The sequence below is a fragment of the Pipra filicauda genome, unplaced genomic scaffold (genome assembly GCF_003945595.2).
Source record: "Pipra filicauda isolate LSUMZ 115617 unplaced genomic scaffold, ASM394559v2 scaffold212_size3012638_pilon, whole genome shotgun sequence".
Taxonomy (NCBI): Eukaryota; Metazoa; Chordata; class Aves; order Passeriformes; family Pipridae; genus Pipra; species Pipra filicauda.
The window spans coordinates 2,232,303-2,249,912 of record NW_024104324.1 but is presented as its reverse complement, the minus strand read 5'-3'; the positions used below and the strand labels follow the sequence as shown (position 1 = coordinate 2,249,912).

The 17,610-nt window shown below is 41.0% G+C and overlaps 1 protein-coding gene across 6 annotated transcripts in view; it reads left to right on the top strand.

Annotated features, from left to right (window-relative positions):
- EVL (Enah/Vasp-like) overlaps positions 1–17,610 on the top strand; it is a 127,614-nt gene that overhangs the window by 43,571 nt on the left and 66,433 nt on the right. For 5 of the 6 annotated variants that reach the window (XM_027730852.2, XM_027730855.2, XM_027730854.2 and 2 more), the window contains exon 2: positions 13,194–13,362. In XM_027730852.2, the coding sequence (XP_027586653.1) occupies positions 13,228–13,362 (135 nt within the window). In that variant the 5' untranslated portion in view covers positions 13,194–13,227. Of the gene's footprint in view, positions 1–4,536; positions 4,563–13,193; positions 13,363–17,610 lie in introns of those variants that run through there. The other variant, XM_027730851.2, reaches the window with a different exon arrangement.

Here is a 17,610-nt window from a genome sequence, read left to right as displayed (position 1 = left end):
AACGTTGGAGGACAGCATATGCTTGGTGACATAAATGTGAGAATGCTTTTTAACTGATACCCCAAATAAGTTTATATTGGCACTCAGATCATTTCTAATGACTCTTTAGATCAAGGGCATTGCTATGCTTTAACATCAAAAGAAAGTTATGTGGAGAAGCTAAGTACACCTCTTAAAATCTGCAGTACAGAAGAGGGTTTACAACACTCTAATTCTCAGCTTCTGGAAAAGACAGGAGATAGTACACCTCATCTGAGGCTACTGGTGGGAGCAGTAACTGATCTTTACCTGCTGCTGGAGGAGCTGTGGATGGTGTGGCTGGTTCTAACCATAGGTACAGAGGTGCCTTCTGTCTGCAGCAGGGAGATGCCAATGCTGGTGGCTGCAGTGAGATTGCTGGCAGGAAGGCTTAGAAGATACAGTCCTTGGTGCCACTGGCTGCCATGAAACAACATGAAAATGTTTGTTTAATAAGGACTGTAAAATGTCCCCAGCACTCAGGACTCTTAAGTATTTTCATAATTTCAGGGGGACTTTTCCTAGCAGACTTTGATCATATTAAATAGATTTCCCATGATATCATAATGCTCCATTTGTTATAAATGTGCTGATTTGCGGATGTGCAATTAGCTGACTCAAGCAAAAAACCATTGTAGATATCCTGTGTATGAAGTGGCAGTTTATTTCTCTCCATATGGTCTATAACTTGTTCCATGCTGCTTACCATGGGGTCTGGGCTTACTGCCCATTGCTCGTCACAGTTTATAGAGAGGAAAATTGAAGGCAGCCATGGAGTTAATTCTTTGCAATACAGTTATTTCCTTAAGGCAATACCTAAGCTGTTTGCATCAGCCAAAACCATCCCCTTGAAAGCAGGTGAGTCCCGACTGTTCCCTCTGCGGAGTGAGGGTTAGAGATGAAATTGTCTTAGCAAAGGGCACTGCGTGAATTCACAGCCAGGGGCTTCCTGGAAGGAAAAAAATAGGGCTCCCCAAATTCTGCATAACTCAGGTCCTTTAAAAGACTTTTTTTTTCTGCCATATGTTTATTTATCACTACTTGAATGGATCTATACCAATGTTAAATCTTGTCCCTCTTAAGTCCACGAGTAAACTTCCTTGGAAGTTTACCATGATGGGATTGCATTCTAAAGTAATAGTCTCAAGAAGACTCTCATTTTCAGCACAGGAACAATTGTTTTGCTGTCAAAGTGGCAGTAGGAACCATACCTCACTGCACATTTTTACCTCTTCTAATACTAAATAAGTATATTCTGCTCTCCTCTCTGGTATCTCTCTTACTCCTTTCAAAGGAGTGGAGAGCATGGAAAAAAAGAGATTTGAGAGAGCAATAGCATATATTAATGTACAGGGTTAAACTTTCTGAGGAAAAGGAATTTTTTTGTCTCATCAGCATGTTTAACAGTTGCAAATCTCTGTGTATGAGGAAATGTCTTACATTAAAAGACTATTAACAGCTGTGAAATTAGATTTACAAATCTGAATATATATATCTGCATATTTTTATGCTGTTGCATAGCATTTGTGCATATATTCATGAAATCGTGTTGTAGTTTATGAAATTCGAGTGTACAGTTTCAGTGTGAACTTTCAGATTTCTTAATCATGAGGTCGGTAAATGAAAGACTTGCCATGTGCAAATTTTGAAATTTGTGCAATATAGTATGATGCTTTTGGAGAGAAACGGAATTAAAACCAACAGATATAAATGTATAAAGTTATTTGGAAGGTGTGAAATGCGTATTATGAAAAAAGTGGTTTAATCGTGTCTACTCAAATAACTCTTAGGTGGGTACAGTTTTATATTATGATTGGGGGGGGGGTTTAATAGTATGCACAACACATTCCACAGTGCTTCATTTCATTCTTAAAAATTGTCTGGGTTTTGTGTTTGGAGATGAGTAATTTTGAGGCTGAGACACTCACTTTTCTGGGTTCAGCCTATAGCTCTAAGGATTGAAAAATATATGACATTATTATCTTATACAAATCACAATTCATCTGGTAATGAAACTCTCCAAAAGAAAGCAAATACAATACTTGGGTGTCCTTGGAACATGAAAGCCTAGTACATGGCCAGCAGACGTGCTACTCAGAAACCTATGGGAATATTCATTTAATTGCAACTAAAGCTTCGCTTCTGTGTTTAGGAATCCTGATCTGCTCACACAGATCTCAACACATGGCTGAAATAATCTGTTTATCCAGCATATGGTCCTTTGTGAGGACTGGATAGAAGTCAGCTACTCGGTCTTACGTGTCATTTGTCACAGAGTCTTTTCCTTCTAAGTGCTCCCTTTCTAGTCCAGGGCCATGGAGGCATTTTAGCAATGCAAAGAGGTGATTAGAGGCACTTCTGCTGGAATGTATGCTGCAGTGCTTAATGAAATTAATTTGGCTTATCAAAGGGGCACGGAGAGGCAATGCTGGGCTTTGTCCTACTCACTGTCACTATTTCCTAGGGTGACATTGGATGTGTCAGTAGTGCTCTTTGCTGTACTTTTGGCATGCACGGTGCTAGCAGGAGCTGGGGGGAGGCTGGGAGTTTTCAGGTGTGCTCAAAGGTGTTTGTGTTCAGGAGAAACAAATCTTTAAAACTAGACTTTTCTAGCTGATATTATTGTAGCTGATGTTTGTGAGTAAGGAGAATCATATCCGCTTGGTTCAGCAGGAAGACTATTCTGACTACTAAGTGCTGTCTCCTTCCCCCCAAATCAGTGACCGTATCTATCTCAGACACAAGACATCAGAGAAATAAAAAGGCTCCTCAGGTCTTTGCTTAGTCCATCTTCCTGTATCCTTCTGTATAGAACAGTGGAGACAGTGTGGCTGATCTGGGCAATTAGTGATTTGTGTCCATACTTATTTGGAGATGCGTTTTTCAGGTTATGTCCTTTTCTAATACATGCAGTAAAGTACTGTTTGCACTGACAAACTCTACAATAATAGCCTAAGCAGTGTGTGGGCTCTACAGAGAAAATGCCACTTGACTCCAAATGATGTCAGATTTTAAATTCATGAAAAGCAGGATTTTTTGAGTAAAACAAGGTAGTGCCCAAAATGCACACAGATCTCAAAGCAGAAAGGTGTAGTGTCAGGAAAATGCAGCCAAATAGAAATCCTAGGAATATGATAATAAAATGCTTTATTAAACAGAAAAAAAATAGAGCAAAAAATCACAGCAGAAAAATATGTGCTCGAATGTCAGTAAGAACTTTATTTCATGTTGATTTTAAACTTCCCCATCAGTTGAAAAATGAAACTCTTCAGTCATACAGAGAGTTTCTGCAGAGGAACCAGACGCTACATCTGAATGGGCCATGCACTGCCAATCATGAGAGCAACCAGATTTTCACACCCATGTTTTTACTAGGTGCCATTTCACCAACAGTTTCTGTAGGTCTTTCAGTTGAACCATGAAAGTAACCTCTTGTAACAGGAAAACCAGTGAAGGTGAAAAACACTCTGCTCCTCTGCTCAGATGGAGCAGTGTTTGCAGCCCTTGCTCCCCAGCAGAAACTGCGCTGAAGGGTTTATGTATCTGGCGTGCCTTGCCAAATTCAGCCTATTTCTTACACTCCTGTCTTCTTGATGTATTAAACAGGGATCTGAGGCTATTCAAGTGTATGTTGCACTCTGCAACCACTGCAAGGATGTCAGGAATTGTGCGGTCTCCTGAGGTCTGGTCTTCTCCTCAGGGCTCTGCAGGTTTTGCGCTCATTAGTGGAGACTTCAGAGCATCTGGTGCTGACTCCAAGAGAAAACCTGTGTGCCTCCGTGGTAAAATCATGGGTTCTTGCTGTGTTTCCAGCAGTTCTTCAAGAGCTGAGCAGCTCTGCAGTTTGTGGGGTGCTTTGGGAAGTTATCTGGTGTCTGCTTGCCTCTACTCCATGTCAAGTTTGGCAGATGGGCAAAAGGTATCAAAGTAGGTGAGAAATACAAAATTTTGCACCATGCTGTGCCAGTTAAAAGTTTTGGGCTGGAGCTGGACCCCAGCCAGCCACCAGGATCCCAGGTTGGCTACAAGGTGGAATGGGGCCCTTGATACCACTGGGGCCTCTGGGTTTGGTTCTGCACTGTGTAAACATCCATGCCATAAATGAATAACAGCAATTTTTCTCTGGGTCTGAGCTTTGTTTGCTTTTGCTTTTGCCTGGACAGCGAACCTGTTCCTTGAGAAAATAAGCAAAAAGTTTTTAATATCTGTGCCTCCAATGAGGCAACGGTGGCGCATCTAATCTTAATCTATATTGTTTGTACTTTTGTTCAATAAAGCAGTTATAAGAAATAATACATTTCTTCTTTAAAGTCCCTTCCCCGCCCCTTCTTGTATAAGTGTTACTTCCTGCCCTTCTGCTCTCTCAATAGTGCTTCCCTTTCCTGTTTTGGTTATAAGCCTTCATAGAGACTCCTGGTTTGTCTCCCTGCCAAATTTGTCTTCTGCTCAGGTGAAATAGACTGCTTGGATTTAGGCACACGTGCCGGATTTAAGTGTGTACTCCTGTGGGATTGCCTGACCAGGTCCCCCTCGATGGCAGGCACGTAAGTATCTGGGGACCATGCACACTGGCAGGGAATTTGTTGACCAGAGTTAATGTGACTGGATGGGAAGGAGAGCACATATTGTGATAAACGTAGAAGGTCTGTGTTTTGGTTATAGCCTTGTAGAATAATTTATAATTGTATAAAATGGTAATTAAGTTTTTATGGCAATGCTACATTAATATGCATCCCCTGGCAGTGAGGGAGAAGCTGACTTGAAGCGAGCGTCCTTCATTCCTGGTCTGCCTCCATCAGCTCCAGGGGAGTTGTCACAGGTTTATTTGCATTTCTTCTGGGATTGAAGGGAAACCAAGGCAAAGCGATGCCAGCTTTAATGAAAGACCTTTATGCTGATTTTGTCTATTTACGAGTCTGCCTCTCCTGGTCATTAGTTATGATTATGATCTTTCAAAGCCTTTTCAAAGCCCATGAGTGAGAGCTTTCAGCCATGTATTTTCACTTGACAGTCCAGTTTCAGGTTTTGCATAATGTGTATTTTACCAAATTAGTTACTTCTCGTTTTTATTTCTGTCATTTAAGGGTAAAGAGAAATAGTATGTATTAATAGCAACCTGATCCAGTCAGGTTGCTTTTTTATTGTTTTTGATTAATTGAGTTCATAGTGTTTCTCCAGGACATTTACTTGACTAATTTTTAGGAAGAACTTCTAAACATTTACTTGGTGTTTATTTTTAGGAACTCCCAAAATATACCTTCAAGGTGGTATGCAAAATCTGAAAGTGAACCACACTTCACTGCAGAAAGAAATGCTGTGTGAATCAAAGCATTAGTAGAGTTTCTCCATTAGGAGACAGCAGTGACACTGCCTTGTTGGAAATTGGAAGGGAAAGGTTCCCAGATCATGACATGGCTCTGGGAGTCTGGCTGCCCAGCAGTAGTGGCACTTCTCTTAATCACACCACTTCCTCTGTGAAGTACCTTTTGCAAAGCAGATCTCTTTAAGCATGTTTTAAGATGCTGAGTTGAGATACTGGTGACTGAAGTTCCCCTTATAGTCATTTGAATTCTTATGCTTCAGTTTGCAAAACCTGCCAGAAGAGTGATGGGTTAAAATTAAAAACACCACATAGTTTGAAAATCTCAGCAGCATAAACTAAGCAGATGTGCCAGCTTACAAGGGCATCAATCTGTAGCTGCTCTGCTGGCCCCAAATCTCCACTGATTGGCAGATGTGCTATTTCAGTGTCGCGGTGGACACCGAGGGGTCAGGGCTCTCCACGGACTTTCGCCGGCAGTGCTGAGGACTGAGTTGTTCTGGACTGACAGTCAGGCCCAGGTGGAACATCTGTTCTGCTGCTTTAACGTTTTGCATACTGTATTTATTTTTTGTATTTCTACTCACTTCTCCCGTGCTCGAGAGCACTGAGGGGTGACAGAAGGTTATGCAAGTTTCTCTGGTCATGCCAGGATTGCGTGCGTGTTCCCAAATTTAGCAACTCATCTGCCAAAGTTCTGGCTTAGTGTGAGACCTGGATGCCTCATAAACTCTGGTTTCCAGCTGACCTGTCTGCAACAGATACTGGACATGTCAATCAATTCCCACTGGGTATGCCTGCGTAATAAGGGAGAATTCAAAATTAATGTCTTATTCCTAGCAGAAAGAAGAGTAATTCTTGATCCTTTTTCTTGTGGAGGTGAACTGGTGTTCATCTTACTCTTGATAACATTGTAGGTTATCAGTATTTCCATTTACTGCTCTATAAAATAAGGTATTTGTCTTGCAGGTATGTCATGACTTTTTTTAACAGCGTCAGTCTTTTTGAGAGCTGCTTCTGAAGGGAGCTTCGTATTTTTACTATTTTCTTCTAATTATTTAATATTAAACTCTTTAGATGCTGGAGTTTAACAGTGGAGAAAGGTGATGGCCAGGCACCTGCAGCAAATGCTCATTGCAAAAGGCTCATCTCCCACTGGCAGTGCAGCCAAACCCCAGCACCAAAGGCAGATCTTCAATGTGAACAGGCAAGCTGAGCAGGAGACCAAAAAATAGCAGCTCCTCCGGGAACTGGACTGCAGGCTGACTGGGGCAAGGGCAGCATTGTTGTGTAGGTCTCTGCACAAGTAGGCAACCAGGAGTGAATGCAAATTGAGAACTTCTGACCACTGGGTGCATGGGTTGGTTTTTCAAGGGATGCCAGGAAATGTACATAGTCATTGTGGCACCTGCATATTATATATGAAAGTGTGACTGCTATTATTCTAAATATCTGCTATAACATATTCAAGCATCTGCATGTCACTGAGGATTAAAAGCTCCTATCTGGATGTAAAGTCCTTGTGGAGCTGTTCTTGTGTGATCAAGTGGCTAAATACTGTATTTTCTCTATGAGGTCTTGCTGCATTGCTGAGGAAGTTCTTCAGTGCTCTGGGAGGAAGGAGGGTGTACGATGGTGACACCAGCTGTGCTGCAAGTTTGGTTGCAGAGGGAAGTAGACTTTGAAAAGGAAGTCCCAGAAGGTGTCACAGGGAGAAATAAGGCTTCCAATGAGAAATGTGGTCATAAGCAAAGCTGGCAGTGAACCTCTGGTGGGAAGGCTGGAGAGCCACTGCACTGCAGCAACTTTATCTGTAATGAGTTCAGATCTCAGATACAGTCTGCATGGCCAGAATGACCCGACTGCCTTGTGTTCAGAGAGTGTTTCAGGCTTTTTTGTTCTCTAAATCCAGTGGTCGGAGAGAAATGTCCACCTGTTTCAGATTACTACTTAAACACTTACCCTACCTCCCAGTCATTATTTTATTTGTTATAGTGAAAACAGCTTTAAGATACTGCAGGAACATGAATTGTAGCTTAGTAATTTTGAGGTGTACTGCACAGATCACACATCTCCATATGCAGGATTTTGAACTTACATTAGCTGTTCAAGCTGATATGGAGAATATTCTGTCAGCTTCTTAAATCAGCATCAGCAATTTCTTGCATGTCACGTTTAACCACACAAGTGTGACTTTCTGTGGCAACCTCAGTGGACAATAGAGTGAGATGTGTTAAATGGCTTGTGCGTTATCTCACACATTCTATGTGCTGAGGTTTTGTTCTCAAGTAGGACAAACCTGGGGCTAAGTAATATTAACAATTTCTCACACCAATAAGAATTATTAAATCAGTCCAACATAATTTTTAATTATTAATCTTTTAAAGGTCATGGGGCAAATGTATGGGAGATGGAAATGAAAAATGTTTGTGAAAATAGCTGTTTGCATTTCCTATGAATGCCAGAAAAGAGTTGTTTGAAGGTGAGAGAATAATAAGCAGCTTGAAACAAAGTAGATCCGTAATAGATTCAAAGCATGAGAGCTTGATTTCTGTCGGGGAGCTTTCACAGTTTGTGCTAAGAGAGCTTCTGCCCCAAGGACACAGTTGCATCTGTAAATATGAAGGATAGTGGAAGTGTCCAGATCCACCTGGCATGCTGGAGTAGAGCCCACACAATTAGGTGTTTCATCCTGAAGTTAGCTGGCTGTGGATATTTGTTACACCTTTTGTGAGCATGATTTGGTGACCCTCCAAAAGCTGTATGACGTTGTCCTGGCTCTAGGAGAAAGTATTGTAAACCTCTCCCGTTATCCCTGGAGAGGTGACCTCTGGGTAGGTTGGTGCTGGACAAGGGGTCCAGGGTTGGGCTGGGATAACCCTGGTCCATGGCAGGCTCTGCACAAGCCAGCTGGTCAGAGCTGGGCTCAGTGCCTCAATACCATACTCTGCAAAAGTTTTGTTCATAAGAAGATAACCTTGTAAGTAGAGAAAACAGGTCAGTGAAGGAGCACATTGCAGCTTGGCCACTTGTCTTTTTCCCAGTCAGGGACAAGAGAGAAAAGTCTTAGATACCTTTCAGAACCAAAGACTTGCCTCCAAACATTATGGTTTGCTCTCTTTTTCCTGTTTATTCTCTATAACAGGTTTTTTGTGGTTCTGACCTGAGATTTTAGCTCGTATGTTTGGATAACCCACTGGTCTAGGCAGAGTGAAGCAGGAGGACTTTTCTCTGATCCATGGCTCCTCCATTACCAACCTCCATAGAAACTTCTGTCATTTGTTTCCCCCCCACCCCTATATTTCTTCCTGCTACTTAATCATTTGTAGTCAACCAGGTAATGTCAAGCCATGGCACTAAGTCTCGTGTGATAATTCACAAAAAAACCCAGATATTTTCCCAAAGATTCCCTGTGTTATCTTTCCTGTACTCCTTTGTGGCTCTTTTTTGGCTATAGTTCTTGGTAATCATAAATTTACTAAAAGCCAGGAAGAAAGGGCTGCGTTTTTTCAAGTTCTGCACAGATGGAAGAAGAGAGAAGTGTTATTTCAGGATGAAAGCACCTCCTCTGCAGCACTGCCTCGAAGTGCAGCCTCATTGCTACTCCTTGACTGTTCTCCCCAAATACAGTAGTACCTTATCTGGTACCTTGAGTTTGACTCATTTAGGGCTGGCAGTGCTGCTGACACCAAAGCAAGGAGGATACAGCAAATCTGTGGGGCCAGCCCATGTGTGTGCTTGGCTGCCCACACGCACCAGGGTTGGGCAAAAAGGGTCAACGCTGACCCTTTCAAGAAGGGCTAACTCCAAATTAGCCAATCTGCTAATTTTTGAAGATGAACCCTAAACACAAGAGATGGAAGAGAGTGGGTGAAAATGGGTTACACAGAATGAAACAAATTGTATAATCTGCAAACATTTTTTTTTAATTTATAGGTTTGTAATATTGAAACAATATTCTGTAAATCTCAACAGCAAACACTGGATTTTAGGTACCCGCTGTGAATGAAGGATTTCCCAGTGCAGCCTGCTTCTGTCAGATGGGAAGTTAAGCAGATTTGCTTTAACTTCAGGCAAACAAGTGGTACTGGTGCAGATGTTTGCCATCCCACAGATGTAAAGCACTGAGAGAAAATGCTTTCAGAATAAATAAGGGTGAATATTTGGATCTCGAGGAAGAACCCCTTCCCCTCCACATTTAAATAAGATATCTTAAATCTACCTCAGAGTTGGAGTAGATGTTAAGAGCAAATCTGAATGATTTTGTAATCAAGACCTATGTTTCAATTTTTATATTTTTTATACATCATTTCCTTTGGTGGGAACTCAGGTGGATGAGTCTGACTGCATGTTAATGTAAAATAAAAAATCAGTAGGGGAGTTAGTAATATTTGATGTGGTATGTGAAATTTAATGGACCTCCAACATATACCCATTTTTCAGTAACTTTTGTGTATTAGGAAAATAAAGCAAGTTCTAGAAGTCTCCAATCATAATTTTGTGTATAAATGCTAATATCTAACAAACTCTTCTCATGGAGGAGGAAAGTGACTATGCACAACTGTGCAACTAAGACCCATATTTGTTACCTGTCATGTGTAGTTGACATAAGTATAACCAAATAAATAATAAATAACCAAAACTTTTGCTGGACCTTTGTGAAACTACTGATGCTTGATTTACGTTTAAAATAATGTACTCCACAGAGAGTAATACAGAGATTCTCACTGACCTTTCTATGAGCAACATTTTCGGAGCTGTTTTCAGGGAAGTCTCTTAAAGTAGCAGTGGGACAGTTGTGCCTTTTATGTGTAGGAGAGTAAAAATCTTCAGGATAAAGAGTTACATCTTCCATTTAGGGTGAGACAGCAATCTAGCAATGGGTCCCTGGGAGCATTTTGGGTGTTGAAAAATTGATGAAGTGGTTTGTAAGAATGGATTCCCCTTGTGCTGTACTTGTTTTATGTTCCTTTCTGTTATTTCACTGGAGGCCAGATAACAGGCTTAATCCTGTTTCCATTTAAATGAATGATGAAAAACTTCCATTGACTGCAGGAGAGCAGGGATTGAGCTCAATGTGTTGTTGCTTTATGTTACAGTAACAATTGGTCATCATGCATTAAATATTGCTCCTGAGGTCTATATCTGTGTTTCAGTCACGGGGCAGTAGCAGGTTGTATGCTGTCGATTTTAGTGACAGCAAAGGCTGAAGGCAAAGTGGCCATATCTACTGGAACCTGGATATGGCATTATGAGTAATGCCATGTTAAGGCCCTGGTGTCTGTATGGTTAGGTGTATTCTTGTTGTTGTATGGAAGGATAATTTAATTAATTTTGACTAATTAAGAAGCTAATGATAATTGTGGGTTCCAAAATTCACCTGAAATGCAGACAACATTGGGTCCAAGGCTTGCTCTGATTGAAACCACTGATGTGCTCTTGCTTACTTTAATGTACAGTGAGGCTTGTAGTGACTGGCGAGGCTTGAGGGGAAGAACATGGTGTCACATTGGCCAAGTGTGACTCTCCCAGAGATAATGTTTTCTGGGATCCCACGGGCTCACTGGGCAGGGGCTTACTGTGCCCTAGGCAGCTGATGATCCCCTCACCTCTGGAGCTGAAGATGGAACCTCGTAGCACAGACAGGTGGTCACCATTCAGCCACACGACTGCACTGAGGATTATTTTTGGCCATTCTACTTCCACATGGCAAAGCTAATCCAGCGTACCTGCCTTTTTGCTGGTATAGTTCTCTCCCATTCTCCCCATCTGTGAATCCAAGACAGACTGGGCATCCCCAGGCAGGTCTGGAGGATGCAGGCAATGCTGCCACTGCTGCCAAGCTGTGGCTCTTGCACCAGCTGGAGGATTAGGCAGGCTGGAGTGAGCTCAAATCCCTCAGCTGCTAGTGTCAGATATGGAGGAGCTGCCACAAGACATTAGCTTACCTTAAAAAAAAAAGGAGAGAGAGGTATTTGCTGGGTAAGTAAATCAGCAGAGGCACAGCTGTTCTCCAGGTATCTCTCGTAACAAAGCAACAGCAACTGGTGGATGAGCTGAATTTTATAAATTCTGAAGAAGAATATAGATAAAATAATGTTTAGTCTTTCTGATCTGAATATATTGCTCCAATAACAGAATTTAGCTGTTTCCATGCTACATAATAAAAATACAGTTTATCCTGAATTTTCTTACATTGTTCTTTATGGAGATGTCTGCCAGTGTCCTTACTCTCTCTGTAAATCCTGTGAGGAGTTTTCAGGCTCTTACCCGCAGCCTGGAGGACGTCTGTGGGCTACCTGGAGGCTGTGTGAAGTGACTGATAAAACAAGCCAGAGTCAGTAGGCTTTAGTGTACCATGGGGGATGCATCTACCTTGGAAATCTTTTTGAGACCCACAAATCAGAAAAGATCGAAAACTGCTGCTGTAATCTACCCAGATCCTCTTAATACTTGCAGTAACGTACTCCCTTTCATTAAAATGATGACAGTGATGGGGTCAGGTGGCTTTGGGTGTGCAGCAGTTGGTATGATTTACAAGTGGTGTAATTTGGCGTGGTGGCAGTGCAGCAATATGGTTTAACATCACCCAGGAGCTTCTCATGTATTTGTGTGTGTATGCTAGGGAGGTAAAAGCAAACAAAGAAGGGAGGAAAAAAAGATTTGTGTGCAAAGAGGATTAGCGCTTGATATTGCATTGTGGAAAATTATTTAATACAGCTTGGGCTCAGGAAGGGAGGTATGTGTGTGTATATGTATATATATATATATACACACACATATATATATAGATCTAAAGTTAAGAGGACATTTGTGAACTTAAAATTTTTGCAGGGCATATATCCTGCATAGTTTCATTTAAGTCTAACATCTTAGGTCTATTTGCTTTTTGAATATCCCTGTTACATTAAAGATCTTACATCTTCAAAATTTGCAGGATTCGTTTTTTTTCTTCATATTAGGAACTCTTATTTCCTCTGGTGTAAGAAAAGTGACTGGGAAGTCAAGAGAATTGAAATCCTGATCTATGTTGACATGTCACCTCAACAGCATCATTTGCCAGTGGCATTTCTTGCTCATGATGGGTGTGTTTTATTACCATTCCAGTATGTTAGTCAGGATATGCAAGTAAGAGGTAAAGAACTAAGGAATTTCTGTGAATCTAAAGGAGAAAAATAGTTATTAATGCTATACAAAGTGTAGGTGCTTTAATGCTGGAATGCATACATTCATGGATTCCTGTTTCCCACTTTCTTTGCTACTAGGATGAAGGAAAAAAGAGTTCTTGTGTGTTTTGCACCGTGTATTCTGGGACCTCTAAGTGCGTCAGCAGGTCTGGGTATTAGGCATCAGATGGATTAACTTAATTGATTTCTCCAGTTTACCTAACATGGCTTCTGGTTCAAGGTCTACTTGCTTCCAGTTTTAAATGTATAACTCAGCTGTGGATGTCACATTTGTTTTGTCAGGAAGCTGTAAAATATTGGTAGGTTTTCATGCAAATGTGAAAGGCTTCACTTGCCAATAGGTACATAAAATAAATGGAGCATTCATACTGTTGGACAGTTTTCATAACATTTATGTGATGCAGGTTCTGTCTCAGGGCTTAATGTTTTATATAAAATAGATTATCAGTTCAAAACAGCAGCATATAAGAGGCTTTTTAAGTCTATGAACACATACATGTCAGCTTTAATTTAACAGATCACAGTCAAAGGATTCGCAGATCTCTTATAAAACATATGTTGTAAGCAGTTCTGATAGTTTCTCTTGGTTTCTTCTCCTTTACAAGTTTGCGGTAAGAAGCAGCAAATTCACTGCCTTTTTTCTTGTTTTTGTTGTTTTCGCTCTCCAGTGAACAGAGTATTTGCCAAGCCCGAGCTTCAGTTATGGTCTATGACGATACCAGTAAGAAATGGGTGCCAATCAAACCTGGACAGCAGGGATTCAGCAGAATCAACATATACCACAACACGGCCACGAACACCTTCAGGGTAGTTGGAGTTAAACTGCAGGATCAACAAGTGAGTAACTGTATCAAGTTTCCTGTAAATTAACCTTTGATCTCGTTTGGTAACCTCAGTTCTACACCCAATGCAACATTTCCTGCTCCCTGCAAGGTGCCTACAAGTCTGTTCACTCCAGTCGTTCAGATTTTGTACAATTTTTTGCACACAGAATGTAATATAGGTTATTACTCCTTGTTTGAAAAAAAAAAATTTGGTAGATACCAGAGAGATTTTAATGTTATTCCCCTCTCCATTTTTTTCTTGTGAAATGACTCTTGTTTCATTCTGCGGATTTTGCTCTCAGCTCCCCCAAAATTACTTTTTACTTGGATTTAGTGCTACAATAAAATATTATTTTATTTAATTTTCTAAAAATTTAATATATTATATTAAAATCCACTGCTGTCTCACTAAGTGTGATTGTTACATTGCCGTGTTAAGTAATTAGTTCCTTGTAATGCACTTTAAAATCCTAGGTGCACATTGTGATCTGATTTACAGGAGCCTAATTCTGCAGGACCTCCTCGGGTATTAAAGGAGTTATATGGGATTTAGATTACCAGAACTGGGATCAGGCCCCCGGTCTGATCGGCCACCAAAGCCCAGTGCTCAGCCCAGAGCTGGTACGGTGTGGCTCCGGGCAGCCTGGCTCGTGGTGAGCCGGGCAGTGTGTGCTGTCAGAAGCTCCCTAACCAAATGTCACAATTATACCCTAAGCAAAAGTTTACTTGGGTGGAGTAGCAGTGCAGTACTGCAGTTCCATCTGCATTTTAGAGCAGAAATTTCGGAGTTGGGGGCTCCCTCTGTGTATTTGGCGTGAGGCTGGTACGGCGGTGGCAGCCCAGCCTGCCCAGGCTGCCCACCTCTTGTGCTCACCTCGAGCCCTCTGGCTAGCAGCAGAATGAGGAGGAAGTGGGAGACTGATTGATTGCCTGTTGGCTCAGAGAGTGTCGTTGCCTTCTGGGAAGGTGAGGTGAGCAGGGCAAGTCAAGCCAAGTCAAGCTAGTCCAGACGGCAGGAGCCAGGGCACCTCTGAGCTGCCACAAATGTTGAATTGATCGATCTGCTTACGGAAATGCAGGTGATCTCTCTCAGCTGTCAGCTGTAATGATGCTTGGGCCAATGGGAAAAGTTAGTTAGGTTGCATACTGGAAATGGTAGACTTTGCTACACTGTCCATATATAGAGTCACCACTGAAAAAGGAAAAGCAGAACAGAAATAGGTGGGTTTTGAGCACATTGGTTTTCAGCTCCTTGCAGCTCACTTTTGAAACGTCTGCCAGAAGTTTTGCAACTGCTTTTATGCTTCTCAGTAGAGCAAAGGAGTCATATTAATTCTATTAATCCCATTCCAAAACAGAAAATATTTTCAAAACTAAATTAAATACAATGGCTTCTTAGGCAGTTGTGAAAGCCAGTACTGCTTTGTACAAAGCTATGCCAGCTGTTTATTTTACATAGCCAGCAGGTGAATGTAAATGATTTTCATGTGACTACAATCTAAGATGGGACTGAATGGCTGGTGTATAACAAGCAGAAGTCATAAAGTCAACATATATATGCAAGGGAGATACTTAAGGGAGACTGTGTACCAGAGGTCTGTCTTAATCAGACTATACAATTAAAGAGTAGGACATCTTAAAAACTCAAATCTTGAGCTGTACTTTAAACATTGCATTAACATTCTATTTGCTTTCAAATGTTCCAACTTACGGAGAGCCTGCATGCTATCTAAAAATCATCTCAATTAAGAAAGAAGCACATAGAAGAATATATTTTTCTAAAGTTTACAGACTAAAAATCCCCCCTCGAACAAACAGAAGTATAGGTTATTACCTTAGTCACCTAAAATGGTCTAAAACAAAGTGTTCACCTTATATATGATTGCAAAAATCCAATATTATGAATAAAACATATTCAAGACAGCATGTGGCATAGTAGTATTCAAAGGAACACTGAAAGTCTCAAGATTCAAAGTTTAATATATTTTATATAAGTCTCACATGGAATCATAAGCTTGCTAGACTTGCTAAGTATTGGCATTTAATGAGAAAAAAATGAATTTCAGTAAAAGTAATTCTCTGTACAAGCCATTTGTGCTTGCTCTCAGGCTGTGTTAAATCTCACTGAAATTGAGGTTTTGGCAAAAGCTGTTGATTTCCCAGAAAAGGCATATTTATCTGAAAAGGACCGATCTTCAGCTAACATGTGATTTGTCATGTAGTGAAGCTAATGGACCTACACAGGTTTCCAAGAGTTGAGGAATTAGTTTAAAATAGGTAACACAACAATACCATGGGGGAACAATTTCAACTTTTATTACATACTGTTTGGCAAGGCACAGACTAGAATAATCTTCATGGCTTCATCCTTTCCTGCCTTTAGTATTTCCCTTTTAATTTTTGTTCTTTTATATTACACCTATAATAACATCATTCTTTAATTTTCATCCTCTTTTTCATTTTTCATGTATATTCTTCTGCAGACTCCTTTTTTTGTCTTTGTCTTGCTGCCTTTCTGTTATCTAGCCCTTTTTTGGTGCATGTGTTGGAATTTACGGCACTGTCTGCTTATCTGTATTCATCTTCTTCTCTAGCTGACAGTGTCTAAAAAGTTCACCGCAAAGAGATATGGTTTTTAGAGCAGCAGAACTGGAGCATCATTCTCACCATCAGGAAGTGGTCGCCAGACCTCTTGTTCCCTTTATGTGTCTGGATGACATGCTCATTGCATCCTTTGCGTGTAGCAGCAGGACTGGGTTACAGACCAGCAGGACATGAATTCCCTTTTCTGCTCTGCACAGAGGTGCAGGTTTGCACAGACTCATGCTGGTGTGAGTGGTAACCTTCAGAAAACCACAAGCAGACTCTTGAAGCTTTGGAGTAGCCACAGAGGCCAGAACTGGTTTGAAGCTAAGGCCAGATCAGTATTACAATCACTTCACATCATGATCTTTGATGTTTCCTTGCAGCCTTCATCTTGGACTCAGTGTTCATAGAGGTCTTTTCCAACCTTAACTATTCTATGATTCTTGAAGCCCAACAGTCATAACCACACACTTTACCTCCATGTTGCAACTTGCCAGCTGTTGTTGTCACATGGGCTGTTGTAAAGGTGACGTGTGAGCTTCAGTCACCATGCAAGAAATTCACAAAGCTAATTGTTTGAGATGTAAACTAACCACAATTTTTGAAAAATAAAGAACCAATTAATCACTGCTGTAAATTACTAGAAGTTCATCAGGTTTGGGCCTGCTTTCAGGAGTAAAGAATCTGGCCTAGCTGTAGCAGTTTTTATATCCTCCCTGTTTTAGCAATCCTGTCTGCTCCCTATGAGATGAGCCTGAGCGCAGGCAGTGTGGAAGGGCCCAAGCCGATAACAATTGTCTGAGCCATTTCATGCTCTGGAGAAACAAAAAATTTTGTTGTCCTGGTTCAATAAGCAAGAGCACGGGGATGAGACTTGTGTGAGAGCTCTTCCCGTGATCTTGGCTGTGTTTACACCTCAGGTGTTGCCCTGAAGCTCATTTAATCCCTTCTAGCCCCGTTCCCATGAGTCCCATTGGCCACCACCATCATCACTGCTGACAGCTCCCAACTCAGCAGCCAAAAGGAAGGGCTTCTCAGTTTTGAGCTTTTTTATAGATCCTAAAATTCCCTGCCTGTCTTAGGGAGCCTGCACTTTAAACTGAGGTGAAAGGGTGATGGAGAGAACCAAGTAGAAGAGAAGCAAACCTTTTTTTAGCGTTACAGCGATGGGAACATAGAAAGATGTCAACTTATTAATGCTGTGCACACCTGGTCTGTCCTTGCCATATGAGATCATTGGAATCCAGAATTTAACAGGGTTCAAAACAGCACAGACATTTATAACAGTAAGAAGACTACTTTGTTTCAGGATATAAAATACCAAAAGGGTGTTGAAAAGAAAAAAAAAAGGCATTTAAAATGTCATGTTTCAGTTTTTAAGTCAAATTCTAGGTGAAGAGTTATAGGAAGAACTGTTTGTCATGAATAAATCCATTACTTATTTCTGCAAGATTTCTAGTAATCTTCTCCAATTCACCTATTGTAGACTACAACTGAAGTTTAAAAGATGAACTGTTGGTCTGCTCCACCTGGCAGATGCTATCTTACTGACATATGAAGCTTTAGAGTAACGATCCCTTAAAAACACCTGTAAAAAACTCCTATGCTTCAAACAGGGAGACCTTTATGTTAATTACTGCTCTGAAGCACTTCATAATCATCATGTGCCTTGCAG